This window comes from Vipera ursinii, assembly GCF_947247035.1.
Source record: "Vipera ursinii genome assembly, chromosome: 1".
Classification (NCBI taxonomy): Eukaryota; Metazoa; Chordata; class Lepidosauria; order Squamata; family Viperidae; genus Vipera; species Vipera ursinii.
Window position 1 is genome coordinate 226,120,999 of NC_139512.1, and position 14,055 is coordinate 226,135,053.

The 14,055-nt window shown below is 38.6% G+C and overlaps 1 protein-coding gene across 1 annotated transcript in view; it reads right to left on the reverse strand.

Moving 5' to 3' along the window:
• The window catches only part of CSMD1 (CUB and Sushi multiple domains 1), a gene marked incomplete at its 5' end in the record, with an annotated part of 1,146,395 nt that overhangs the window by 521,377 nt on the left and 610,963 nt on the right, over positions 1 to 14,055 (reverse strand). Inside the window, one exon of the mRNA XM_083350006.1 lies at positions 4,049 to 4,256. Within this exon, the coding sequence (XP_083206132.1) occupies positions 4,049 to 4,256 (208 nt within the window). The remainder of the gene's footprint in view (positions 1 to 4,048; positions 4,257 to 14,055) is intronic.

Genomic DNA, 14,055 nt, shown 5'->3' on the forward strand with positions numbered 1-14,055 from the left:
TGAAAAACAAAGTCACAGTTAATTATTAGAATAACTAATTATTGTGGAAAAGTAGGAATTTGCTTTCAAGTATGGTCACAGAAATCAACACAGATGATTGGGTTTTAATTATGTAGCAGCAGCTCCTATTAAATTGAATAGATACATGACACCCATGCATATCAAATCAGGACATAGTCATGTTTAACAACTATGCAACTTATTTAATAATTAGCTTTAATTAAATTGCATTAAACATAGCTATTCTTGAGTTTTAAATGTTTATATGTCAGGTCTGTGCTCAATTAGAGGAACTAAAGACTTTCAAAACAAAACATAAAAATAACATAAAGGCATAATTATGTATGTTTTAACATTCCAACAGCACCTATTACTTTGAAAGCAGCACTCATTCAATAAAAATTCTTAAAAGCAAAACAACAAAAATCTTTATTTCTATAAAATCTTCATTTCTATGCAGAGAACAATTTTGGGTCATTAATCAACATCTGTTTCAGTTCTTTCACAATTTACATTATGTTTTCTGTAGGATTACACAGTAGTTTGTGGTAAATAGGTTAAAATTAGCTTTGCTACTTAAAAAAGTTAATTGGCATCAGATTTGATCCTTTCTTATACTAACTTCCCATTTAACCCTTCTAAATAAATAAAATGTTTGTTTGGAAAAAAAAATGCTGGGCCTAATAAGCCCATTAAATCTAGTAAGATTTCTGAGAACACCAGAAAGTGCTGTTGGATCGAATTTTATATATGCCTTTTAAACTGGCACACTGTTTCCAAACCCACCAGCCAGATATTTATGAAACACCTACTAACAACAGATAACAAAGACAGAACCATTTTAATGTCATTTTAATGAGATTCAATGAATCTATTGAAGCAAAGTGCCCCTTTTCCAGTCTATGTGCCCATCTGCTGTGAAATGGGAGATTAAGGTACTGATTAAGGTACAATGGTCATCAACAAAACTATACTTCATAGTTCGAAAACTAGTTATAAAGTTTGAAAAGCTCTCTCTTGGAAAAATGGCATATAAGAATAGTTGAATCCCCTGGTTGGCCTTTGGGCACCACCCTAAATGTTACCTAATACTTTGTCAGATGCATTTTAGCTCTAGTTACATCAGCCTTTCCAGGTTGTCCTGGCCAGGAAACAGAGTCCACCACAGGAATAGAGCAAAGGTTTATGGAAATAAGCCGCTATATTATATAAGAATCTTGAAAGACTGACTGTGTCCTTCTTTCCTTCTCTCTTATACCCCTGTAGGTCAGGGAGGAACCACCCTTGTATATCTTCCTAATACTACCCCCTTTCCTGTTGCTGAAAGAAGGCCCTTTTTTTTCTTTAAATATTTCTCTCAAGGCCATCTCCAGGGATGTCAATAGGTTATGCAGGTAGTCCTCATCCTACAACCATAACTGATCCTCAAATTTCCATCATTAAGCAAGACACTTCTTAAGTGAATTTTGCCCCATTTTGTGACCTTTCTTGCCACAGTTGTTAAGTGTACCTCCAGAATTAAGTTAGTAACAGAGTTGTTAAATGAATATGACTTCCCATTGACTTTGCTTGTCAGAAGATCACAAAAGGTGATCATATGACCCTGTGAAACTGCAACCATCTTCCATATATGCAAATTGCTAAGTGTCTGTGGGGATGCTGCAGTGATTGTAAGTGTGAAAAACGGTCATGAGTCACATTTCTTTCAGTGCCATTGTAACTTTGAACAGTTACTAAATAAAAGGTTATATAGCTAAACTTGTATTAAAGTTGAACTAAGCCCGCCTGTGTACCCTGAGGCCACACACTTCGCTTGGAAAATGGGACCATATGTTGGTCCTATTTTTGTGTTACTCCAGAAGTATTTTGTCCCAACTGATGTTTCATACCAAACATGGGGGGGGGCAAAGAAATGTCTATAACCTTTCTGGTTTTATCAGAACATTAAAACAGTTTAAGTGCAAGAAACATGCTGAATTTCATAGAAATCAAGGGCATTTGAGCAATGCAGATTGTAGTTTTGTTTTGATTTGGGAGAGAAGGCAATAACATGAACAAGAACAGAGTCATTCAGTAGTGAGATGGGTGGCTTATACATGTAAATAAATAAAAATAAATTAAAACAAAAACATTTGCAGTAAAACTGGATATTACAGTGGAAATAATGTGTGGAAAATTTCAAACTGCAGGTTGTGAGGTTTTGTGGAAAGAAGACAGAGAGTGGCCAGAAGTAATGATGCCCTTTGTGAAAGAATTGGAAGTGACTTTGGGTGATAAAAAAGCATATGGATTAACTCCCTTCTCTTTTTTCCATTAAATAAAATACAGTTCTCAAATCATTCAAGTAAAAACAATAGCTTCGATATTGCTCAATTTCTCAACCAATTTCAAAGAATCGTTCTGATTTGAGGGCAGAGCAGTCAGTCACTGAATCTAATCCTTCCACTTTTTCGCTTCTCTTTATCAAGGCATTTTCATAAAGTTACAAGCATCAAGTAATAGTAATTTCCATACAGCATGTGAGTGTGTATTTTCATCCTTTTTGACAGTCAGTGCCTTTCTTTACATTCCAACACAATAAGCTCTTCAAATTGGAGAAGAACTTCTGTGGAAAACTTGGAACAAGTGACAAAGTTGAACCCCCAAGCATTTCATTCTGAGTAACTCAAGAAAATGCAATGAATTGCCTTATTCCTATCTGGATTGCTATGGCAGTATGTTTATATATGTATGTCCCTACAAGACTTCAAAAAACCAAGAAGACCACACTATGATTCTTCCAAGCAAATTTCTTTATTGTTCCTCACCCATAGACAGAATCTTGCCAAACTATAGTATGTGTCTGAACTGAATGCACCCTCCTCCCTCCTGGGAATCTGGCTTACTATACACCATCACAATATGCATTTTTTTCCCAGTTAAAAATTACTGGGTGAGCTCTGGATAAGCACAAAGCATAAATGTAGTTTTTGTGCTGAGAGAATGTGGGTGGAATGGAAAATTCACACAAAGACAATGCCTACATATAGCACTAAAGCCACTGTTGCTTCATATATATATATATATATATATATATATATATATATATATATATATATATATATATATATATATATATATATATATACATACACTCTATCGTTAACTCAGTACATTAACCATAGGAAAAATACTTCTATTTCTGGGGTGACTATTACTGCAACAGCATGATATTTGAGAACTGGTCAAAGTAACTGGAATAAAAGTACTTGCTGTCACTTTCACTACTTTCAACTAAGACGTTGAGGTTTTCATACTAAACAAATCCACAAACAACCAATCTAATTTTAGTCGTGTTATAATATATGCAATATATTTAGGGTATATCCGCTGTAGTAAGGTAAACATTCATAGTTAAACTTAATTACAAATAAAAATGTCAGTTAAGTCTATTAGATAAGCTTATTCTTGATATTAAATGCTACCAGTGGGCATAAATTATCTAATGATTGGAGAATAGACTATAGAAAAGACATACATATAATTAAAAACATATAATTATTTGTAGAAATTCCACCAGCTTAAAAAAAATTACTTAACTCTTCAATATATTCCCCAATAACAGCTGCTAATTCTTCACCATGTTTAACTTCATGCTTGGCAGCAGTACAATCACAATATATCCCTGGATTACAGTAGAATCTGTTCTCTCTTTATCAAAATAAGCAACTCATTCCATTATAACAATACTTTTGAAGTGCAATTCATTAAAAAGGTTAAGATGACTCACAAAATGGAATATTTTTTGATCCATCCATAAGAGGGCACTATCCTACCATTTCATCAAGTTTAGCATTTTTTTTATAAGGTTCCCCTCTGCTTTCCCCTCCTTCCTTTATTTTCATATTTTTCCCCAAAATAAGACACAGTGGAGCATTTGTATAATGTTTCATGTAGTAGCAGAAATTTAGGCAGACTTTTGATTAAAAGGATAGAAGAATTTATGAGAGAGAGAGAGAAAGAGAGATATCTTCTATAAAGCAGTGCTTGCTCTTGTGTGTTAACTTACCATATGGATGGGGCTTCAGTGCCGCTAATTTCTAAGAAATCATAGCCTTCTTCCAGTTGGAAATCTGTGAAAACCAGAGCTATGGTGTCTCCTGGCTCTGCCAGAATGGTCCACGTGCAGTCTGCATTATTGTCATATTCTGAAGGAAAGTGAGGACTTGAAATAATTCCACTGGTCCCACGAAGAGTTCCTCCACAGGCACCTTCAGCTGATTTTTATTATTATTATTATTTTAGGAAAAGGAGGGAGGGGAGAAAGAAGAACACAATAGTTTAGTTTCTTATTTTGTTATGATCAGAGGTATCTTACAGGTTTAACCTCTTTCATTAAATGGATAATGGCAATACAACAACAAAGATTGATATAGTAGATGGGTAGACAGGTAGACAGAGATGATAGATCAGTGATGGCAAACCTTTTAGAGACCAAGTGCCCAAACTGCAACCCAAAGCCCACTTATGGATCCTAGGGTGACAGGTGGGTGTGGCCTATTGGGTGGGCATGGCCTATTGTGTGGGTGTGGCCCATTGGGTGGGCATGGCTACGGTGGTAACAGCAGACTGGTTGGGACTAAAAAGTTCAATCAATCAATTCCAACTTTGCGAGATCTTTTTTTTCCTCGAGAAGTTGAAATTGATTGAACTTTTTTTTGCACACGGCGGCGGAGGCCTAAAGCGAAAAGATTTTATAAAATGCAGCTGAAGGCCTAGGACTGGGGCGATGGCACGCGTGCCCACAGAGAGGGCTCTTTGTGCCACCTAGGTTCGCCACCACGGTGATAGATGATAGAGATAGTGAGAGAGACATGATGGATGGATAGATGGATAGATGGATGGATGGACAGACAGATAGATAGACAGATAGGATGGGATGAGATAGATGAGATGATAGATAGATAGATAGATAGATAGATAGATAGATAGATAGATAGATAGGTAGATAGATAGATAATGTTGATGATGAAGATGATAAAGATGAAGATGATGAAGAAGATAGATAGGAAACCAGTAATCTTTTTTCTCTCTTCTTCCCAGAAATCTTGTTGTTTATCTTTTCTTATTAAAAGCAAAAACACACACACAGAGACAACAAAAGCAATGTTGTGTCATTGTGTTGCAAACTTTACCTCTTGCATATTGGTATTGTTTGCCTCCCCTTTGACTTTCTCCACATACAGTCCTCTCTATGACATCGTCAAATAGAAACTGGGCAAATACAAAGAAGCTCTACGTGATCATTTGTCTGTGAAAAATGCCTGGCATTTTAAAACATCTTTCAGGTGTTTGTGCTCATTTAAGAACATGAAAAATTCTTTCGGAGTTTTCTGTAGCTCAAGCGAAAACTGAATCCTACTGCGCAACCTAATAGCGAAAAACTGGTGAAACATCATTAATTGATATTACTGTAAACGTATCTATTTCTTTTTTAGTCGACCGTAGAAACCTGGATGGGGAGAATCTGAAACTTTTTCTTCACAAGAAAGAGGGCAGCTGCTATGCTGGGAAGAGAGAGGAGGAGGAGGAAGAGGAAGAGGAAGAAGAGGAGGAGGAGGTTGGAGATTCAAAGGACAGACTTCTGGGAAAGAGAGGAAAAAAAATGACTGGTCTCTTAAAATGGACTCTGTTGTTTTGAACTGGTGAAGAAAGTTTGGTTCCAAGGCCAGTTTCAGAGATCATGGGAAAGAGATGCAGTTCTACAGTAGATGGCCCAAAGACATAGGAGACAACACCAAGGGACTTTTCTAACTGAGGCAGATGGCTTCTACAGAAGCTGAAAGAGTGAAAGACCGTGTCCTGCCAGCCCCTGCATAATTATCCCTCTTCCTTAACTCTAAGTAGGAGCCTGGAAAAGCAATCATCACATTTAATCAGTGCAGTAGGCTGAATGCTTTACCCAGGAGAGAGAGTGTTAACTTTAAAATGCTTGGACAGACACACATGAATCAAGCCTTTGGTTCACTGTTTTATTGCCACTTCATTATCACTTATCAGAAAAGCTGGAGGGGGTAGGAGAGCAGAGAAAAGGAAGCCAGCTTGTTTAGCTACTATAATAAATAGTGCCTGAATTGCTTTGCATTTCTGAAAATGACCCTAGTAACCTGCCTTTTATTTGCTAATAAAAAGAGGCAAGAAGTGTTCACAAGAAGGTTGTGGGTGCTATTTGTTGTATCAGTCTAAACCCCCAAAGCCCTTGTGAGACACACACCCTTGTGCCTTCACCAAACTATGTGGGGATGACATGCATATGTTCGACTCACAATTCTACCTTTACCAGCCACTGCACTCACCCGGCTTCTCTCCAAGTGGGAAATCAGATGAGAACAATTTTGTACTATAACATATAGCAGAACCATCAATATGGGTAGTTCTGTGACCCCCAAGAATGGCCACTATAACACCACTTCTCCATGAGCTGCATTGGTTACCAGCCTGCTTACAGGTGGAATTCAAGGTATTGGTGATCACCTTTACAGTCGTCCTTCATGGCATGGGTTCAGGTTACTTGAGGGGCTGTCTCACCCCATTGGAATTGACCCATACTGCTCATGCCAGCAGAAGAGGCATGCTGCAGGTCCTGTCAGCCCAATTATTTCTGCTAGTGGAGGGCCTTCTCTGCTCTTGTTCCTGCCCTCTGCAACACCTTGCCCCACAATGTGAGGTTGGCCCCAACCTTATCTTTTTGTAAGGGCCTAAAGACGTGGCTGTGCCAGTCAGCTTGGGGTCCCAGTGGGGGATCAACATAATGGAGATGGTTGATTGAGTAATATCAGATTCCACCTCCCCCACACTCTGTGTCTGCCTTCCCCATGTGTCCTTGGTCTTAATGTCTGATTTTAACTTTTAATGTTTTCACTGTATGTGTAGCAGTAAGCCACCCAGAGTTACCCTATGGTAGGATGGGCAGCCAATAAAATTTATAAATAAATACATAAATAAATAAAAAATAATATGAATGATACATGTTATAGACTGCATTGGGAATATAATTTTAATAGGTATTCCCTTGGCTACCCTATTTTTCCCCCCAAAGATTTTAGAAAGTCCTAAATTCAATAGAAAGGCTCAAATTTCACTTGTCAAAATTCAATATTGAAGAAACTCTACAGTCTTGAGGCGTCATAAGAAATAAAATTTATTGAATATACATCCCGGCACTGAAGAAGTAAAATCAACTCTAGTTTTCCTGCGCAAAATTCTGGTTACTTAACAATAGCTTTTCATACCCCACCCTCCATGTCTTCATGTTGCCCAATCACGTTCTTTCTGTTTGTTATGGGAACGGTCCACTTCTCTGCCAGACACCTGCTTTGGATGACCTTGGGTGTCACAGTCCATGGGTGGCTTCTTGAAATTCCCGTTTGTTTCCCAAACTCTTCCTCCCTCCTGTTTCTATGGCAACTTGAGTAGCTAGAGAGGTTAGCAATCATCTCAGCAATTCAACTTTGACAAAAAAAAACCTGTATTTAATTTTTCCTAAAAAAAATTAAAAAACACATAACAGGCAATGAACAAATATTCTTGAAGGCACGTAGGAGCAAAACTGAATTAGAAGATGGAGGAAATAATTTATGGAACTAGGAATAATCCGAGAAGGGAACATGGCTAAGGGACCTGATCTCTTCTATGTCACTTGGAGGACATTGAATAGGCTGAGGAGTCAGTCCCTAAGGATAAAACCAATATGCTCGAGTGGGGGTTGCTGGTGGATAACAACACACTGTGTGAATGTGGAAAGATGGAGAGTCTGGCCCATTGGTTGGTCTGTTACTATCAGTAGAATGCACTGAAAGTTATCTGTTTCTGGCCAATGATAAAACCAAAATGGTAACCTCATTTTGGCAGTTTAAGGTTTGATCTGGGCATGAAATTAAAAAAAAACCAAACAGGCAATGTTACAAATCAAGAAAATTTCAGTTGTTAAGTGAAGACTGTGGTCCAAGAAGAACTACTAGCGATTTCATTTAAATTCATAGAAGTGTCAAAGACCAAGGATTGTATAGCTGGCAAAGACAAGGGAAACAAAAAAAGACACAAAAGACCAAGGAAAGGTGAATGGCACAGATGTCACGAATCTACCTGTACTGCAGTTCAGGGGCAAATTCAGAAACTTAGAATCTTTAGTAGGAATTTCCTAGCTTCCTTTCTATTGTGTTAATTAAGGCAGAATTGCTTTGAAATGTTTCACCCAGATGTTTCTCCACCTGGGCTGAGTGGCCATTTACGAGATAATTTGTCCCCTGTGGAGCCACTGCTTATCTAGATTCACCACAACCTCTCATCATGGGTCAGGAATAGGCAAATTTGGGGGATAGGGATTAATCAGAATAATTTGTAATAATTCAGAGTTAAAATATTGAATGGTTTTTGCATGCTGTAAAATAAATACAGTAGATGGGTGCCTGCTTGAGGTGCCTGCTGTCACAAAATGGCGGCTATGATAGAATGTGTGCTTTAATAAAATGATTGTTTTAGAGTTTAATCCAGCCATAAAATATCCATTTACTAGCTTCTTATCATTTGGGTTACTTTTCTCTCTCTCTCCCCTCCCAATGGACAACAGGACAGTTTTACAGACATAGCACTGGACTGTCTTCCCATCAATTTTATTTCCTAGGAATGTTTATGAACCTGAAGGGTGCTCAGAGGCACTATTGGAAATAAATATGATGCCTGGGAATGGTGCTTTGCTTTGCGTGTGTCAGCTTCTATTTTTTTAAAAAAATTAAAATAATCTTTTTGAAAGATTAGACAGCTGAGGCTGAGACTCTGATGCCTACCAAGTAATGTGGATTAATAGAAATAAATACAGCTATAATTGCTTTAGCTAAATATATAGCAATATAAGCAGAAAAAATAGACATGTTTGAGAAAGCAGATTTATATAAAGGCCATTACAAAGTTTGCACAGCTTAAGTGAGCAGATTAAAGTTTAGCGTTTTAGCTAACAGGAATCATATGCAATTGCAAAACAGCACATAAAAATGTAGAAGAGCAGACTTAGCACTAGGCTTAATACAGGCAATTGAAAGCTTTAAGAGAACAATGATCACGTGGGGAGCAAGCCATATGTATGTGAAACCTTCTCAACCACCATTTCTGCTTTTGAGTGGTTTGATTTTTTTTTTTAAGAAAAACTGCATGAGCTAAAATTAAAAGAAAAAGATTAAAGAATGTTTCTGCATTAATGGAACTGATGTACAGTATGTTAGAGATCTCATCGACTCTTTTTGCATTAGAATATCTTCTCCTTTCACGTTATGTACAGATGAGTCTGTCTGTCTATCTAGCTCTCTGTTATGTATTTAATGTTATGGTTATGTATTACATGTAAATAGTTATGAGGTAAAACTGGTCTGGAACACACGGCAGCTTTTGACAGCTGTCAAAGGCTGCCGAGGGCAAATGCACAGGTGCGACGGCTTGACAGCTCTCAGCTGTCAGAGCGTCGTTAAACAGCGCAGGCGTGGCTAACAGTGACAGCTCCGGGCTGTCAAAGCTAGCCGCCGCCGATTGGTCCTCGCTGGCAGCGGGAAACGGGACCGGCTCGGATTGATCGCCAGCCTGCCAGCTGGGGTATAAAAGTAGGTGCTGTAAATCTGTCGGTGCCCAGTTCCTCACCATTAAAGGTTGTCAACTTGAGCCAGCTGTCTTGCGTGATCCTTACTAGAAGATAGAACACTCTCTGTATCTATGCACACTCTGTACATAATGTGCGTACACATAAACCTACAAACACATATCTGTCTACCAACCTTGACAGAATCCTTGGCTGAAAGATCCTCTCAGTTAATGAAGATATGTCAAGTGTAAAACAATTAAGGGATTAGGTTTGAGTGCCAGGAACAAAGTACTGTAGGTCCTTGTGATCAAAGCTATGACAGAGAAATCAATTTCAGCAAGTACGATTTGAAGGAAGAAAAGAGTATCTTGCCTTGTATAAAGAGAAAGCACATCCTGCCCACAGAAAACCCCAAAGATGATTACAGAAGAAAGAGTAACAGATACATCAAATGACTTAAAGGCTCAAAACAGTTGTAATTCAGCTGCACTAAAGCATAGGTGGCTGTCTTTTTCCAGGTTCAGTTCAGCTTTGTTTTGGCTTCCTGCTCCAGAAATATCAGATCAAAGGAATTAGAAGTTCCTTTTCTTTAGAAAACGATCTAGGAATCCTAATGCTGATTTCTATTGGCTGAAGATTGACATATGACACCAACAACAATACAGATAGTCCTCATTTAACAACCACAACTGGGATTGGCAACTTGGTCACTAAGTGACATAGTTGCTAAGTGTAAAATCATATGATTACTATTATGCTTAGGATTTTACTTTAGTGTTTATTTTCCTCCACTTCCCTTTGGAATGTTTACCTTGGTGCTGGGATAATTAGCAAGAAGGAAATTAATGTTTGTATTTATAATCATTGAAGAGGAATAGATTACAAGAGAGAAATTGGGCACACAGTGAGAAATGCACATTGAAAGGAATAATCTAACACTGTCTGTTTGCCTAGTATGCTTGCCGAAGCATGCTAGGAAAGTAGCCAATCCTAGCACATTCCTTTCAACCCTCATTTCCTATTTTATGTCTGTTTACTCTTTTGTACTTCCTTTCTCTCCAATCTTTCTGCTCTGCAGGAGGGAGGGAAAAAACAGGTCAGGTACACAAAAGATTGTGTAAACAACCAATCTCTTCCTCAGTTGCTTTTCTCTTCAGCAGAAAAGATTCTTAAAAGGTGCTAACCACAAGTTAACAAACTCAGTTTTAACCTTAATTAGTCAGTTGGCAGCTGCTGCCTATAACTGACAAGACTTTAATCACTTTCATATCATGGCTTTTGTTTAGCTCCTATGTTCCTCAGAACTTGAAGCTTTGAATTTGCTAGGCAAACAGCTGGAGCTGGCACATTACTTGCCAAGCGTAATCCCCATACGTCCAAATGACCTATCCACTGTAGTATAGTTGTTAAACTATAGAACCAGGACTATGAGGCTCAAATTCATGTCTGTCCTTAGCCATGGAACCCAACTAAGGAATTTTGAACCATCCTCTCTCTTTCCTTTCCTCCCTCCTTCTCCCCAACTTCAGAGGGTTGTTGTTATAGGAAAACATCGAAACACTGAAGGCAAGACTGCTAGATGCCTTGAGCTCCTGAATATAACAAATAAATTATGGATCCTGAAGAATGTTGGAGGTGCAGACAACTGAATGCAGATATATGTGAAAAGCTCAGCTGGAACTGCTGCTGTTGGTGTTGTTGGCGAAGAAAATTTGGAAGCTTTCTCTCTGGTTATGTTCTGCAGCTTTCCTTCTCACTACCTCCCCACCAGAAGGAATATACAGTCACTTCTTTGTCTTGTTGAAGGATTTTTCCTCACTGAGCAGCCATCAGTTCTTTAGTATCCATCAACTGCTTTTTGCACTTCATCAATTGACAAGTACTGGTAGTCAGTAACAGCACATAAATACTCACTGGCAGTGATATGGAAAGGGGTGCAGGATGAAGTGGTCAGAATCACTTTGCCACATGGCTCCCCATCACCACCACTGGTCAACAGATGGAAACAGCTGAGTGATAGGTGTCAGGAGGGCTGCATGTTGTAGTAGGTGGTTCCTCTTCACCACATCACCCATCTGTTGCTCACCATTTGCTGGACACTAAATAACAGTGGATGGGTGGTGATACTGTGGGGTATGCACAGTTCTCCCCATACCCACTGCCCATGAGCTGCTATTTCAGTTCCTTTGGAACCAGAGTGATGCTTTTCTAAAAGAACATACAACCATGTTCAGAATGAGCTTGAATTAATATGTGAGCAGAGGAGGTTGTTTGGCTGCTTGTTTGTCATATCACATTGCAGTCCCTCCTTGTGAGTGCTTGACACATCTTTCTTAAGCTCATTTTGAACACACATATAACATGCACAGAGCCAGTCTAGGCACCTGTCAGTCCAGCTGAGCTCTTCATATTAATCTCCTACAACCCAAGCCCTACCTACATTAAGGAGAGTGACTGATAGATGAATTCTTGCCAGATGGTTGCATTTAATAGGGCGGAAGGGAATTCACCAGTTCCTTTTCTAAACATGCCCTGCATATAATATATAAAGACACCAAGGACCATTTTGTGGTTCTGTGCCTGTGGCAGATAATAACTGAAGTGGTGGTGGCACATTTTACAGCAGAATACTGTAGTTTTCTGCTGGCTGAAGGATTGATGGGAAAGATTTTAATTCAAAGGGGTTTGCTATCCATACTGTTTTTAGTTAGTAATAAATCTGATAATTTCAGTATGTAACCCTTGATTCAAATCATTCATAAAATTGTTGAAGATCACTGGGCCTAGAACAGAATCTTGCAATCTACTACCTAATGCTTCTTTTCAGCTAGATTTGAAGAGACCGATAGACACTTGGTGGGTACATTTTTCAATCAGTTCTGTATGGAAGCAATAGTAGCATTCTCCAACTCATGTTCTGCCATCTTCTTTACCAGAATCTCATGAGAGACTCTGCAGAATGGCTTGCTGAAATCAAGGCAGATTATGTCCTCTAGACTTCTATGGCCAACTTAATTAATTATCCTATCAAAGAGAGAGAGAGAGATTGAAAGAGATCCAGTAGTTGAGTGTTATTCATTCTTGATGAATCCATACTTGTTCTTGCACAGCAATACATTATTGCCTAAAGGCTCACAAACCACCTGCCTAAAAATCAGATTTTCGCCTAGTATCAAAGCTGGCTTGCTTGGCCCTGCTTTTCTGCCTTTTTAAAAGTAGCAACAGTATTTCTCCTTCATATAAACTCTCAGGATACCCCTGTCCACCTTGATTTCTTAAAAGTCACAGGAATTGACTCAGAAATCACATCTAGCAACCCCTTTGGATTTCTTGGTTGTCGGTGGCCTTGTCCTGTGACATAATAGAATAGAATAGAATAGAATAGAATAGAATAGAATAGAATAGAATAGAATAGAATAGAATAGAATAGAATAGAATAGAATAGAATAGAATAGAATAGAATAGAATAGAATAGAATAGAATAGAGCTGGAAGGGACCTTGGAGGTCTTCTAGTCCATCCCCCTGCTCAAGCAGGAGAACCTATTCTATCTCAGACAAGTGACTGTCCAGTCTCTTCTTAAAAACCTCCAGTGATGGAGCGATTTCTGGAGGTAAGCTGTTCCACTGGTTAATTGTCCTCACTGTTAGGAACTTTCTCCTTAATTCCAGGTTGCTTCTCTCTTTGATCAGTTTCCAACCATTGTTTCTTGTCCTGCCCTCTGGTGCTTTGGAGAATTATTTGACCCCCTCTTCTTTGTTGCAACTCTCAAATACTGGGATACTGCTCTCATGTCACCCCTATTTCTTCTTTTCTTTAGACTAGGCAAACCCAAGCCCTGCAGCCATTCTTCATATGTTTTCGTCTCCAGGTCTTGAATCATCTTAGTTGCTCTTCTCTGAACTTTTTCCAAGGTCTCAACATCTTTTTTGTACCATGGTGACCAAAATTGGTTACAGTATTCCAGGTGTGGTCTCACTAGAGTTTTATAAAGTGGTAATAATACTTCGCGTGATCTTGATTCTATGCCTATGTTTATACAACCCAGGATTGTATTAGTGTTTTTGCCTGCTGCTGCACACTGCTGGCTCATAGTCAAGTGACTGTCCTTCCCTAACCAGGTCCTCCCTAACCATCTGTTCACTTATCCTGAGCTAACACTGTGTCATTTTTCCCCTTCAATTTTTCTCCTCAATTCCATTTCACTATAGTTCTCTTCTGAGGAGAAGACCAAGGCAAAGGTTTTCTATAATTCTCCTCTTCCCTTCTATTATCTTATGTCTTCTCAGGACAGTGGGCCAAACCTTTCTCTTTTTTTGCTTTGCCTAATGATATGGCCCTCAAGCTCTTTTTTTGTTTGTGTTTTTTTTTTTTAATCTTCTTTTGAGGATAAGTGGAGAAAAGGGGTGAAAACCAGTGTTTCTTCAGCCAGTATACATGGTATCATAT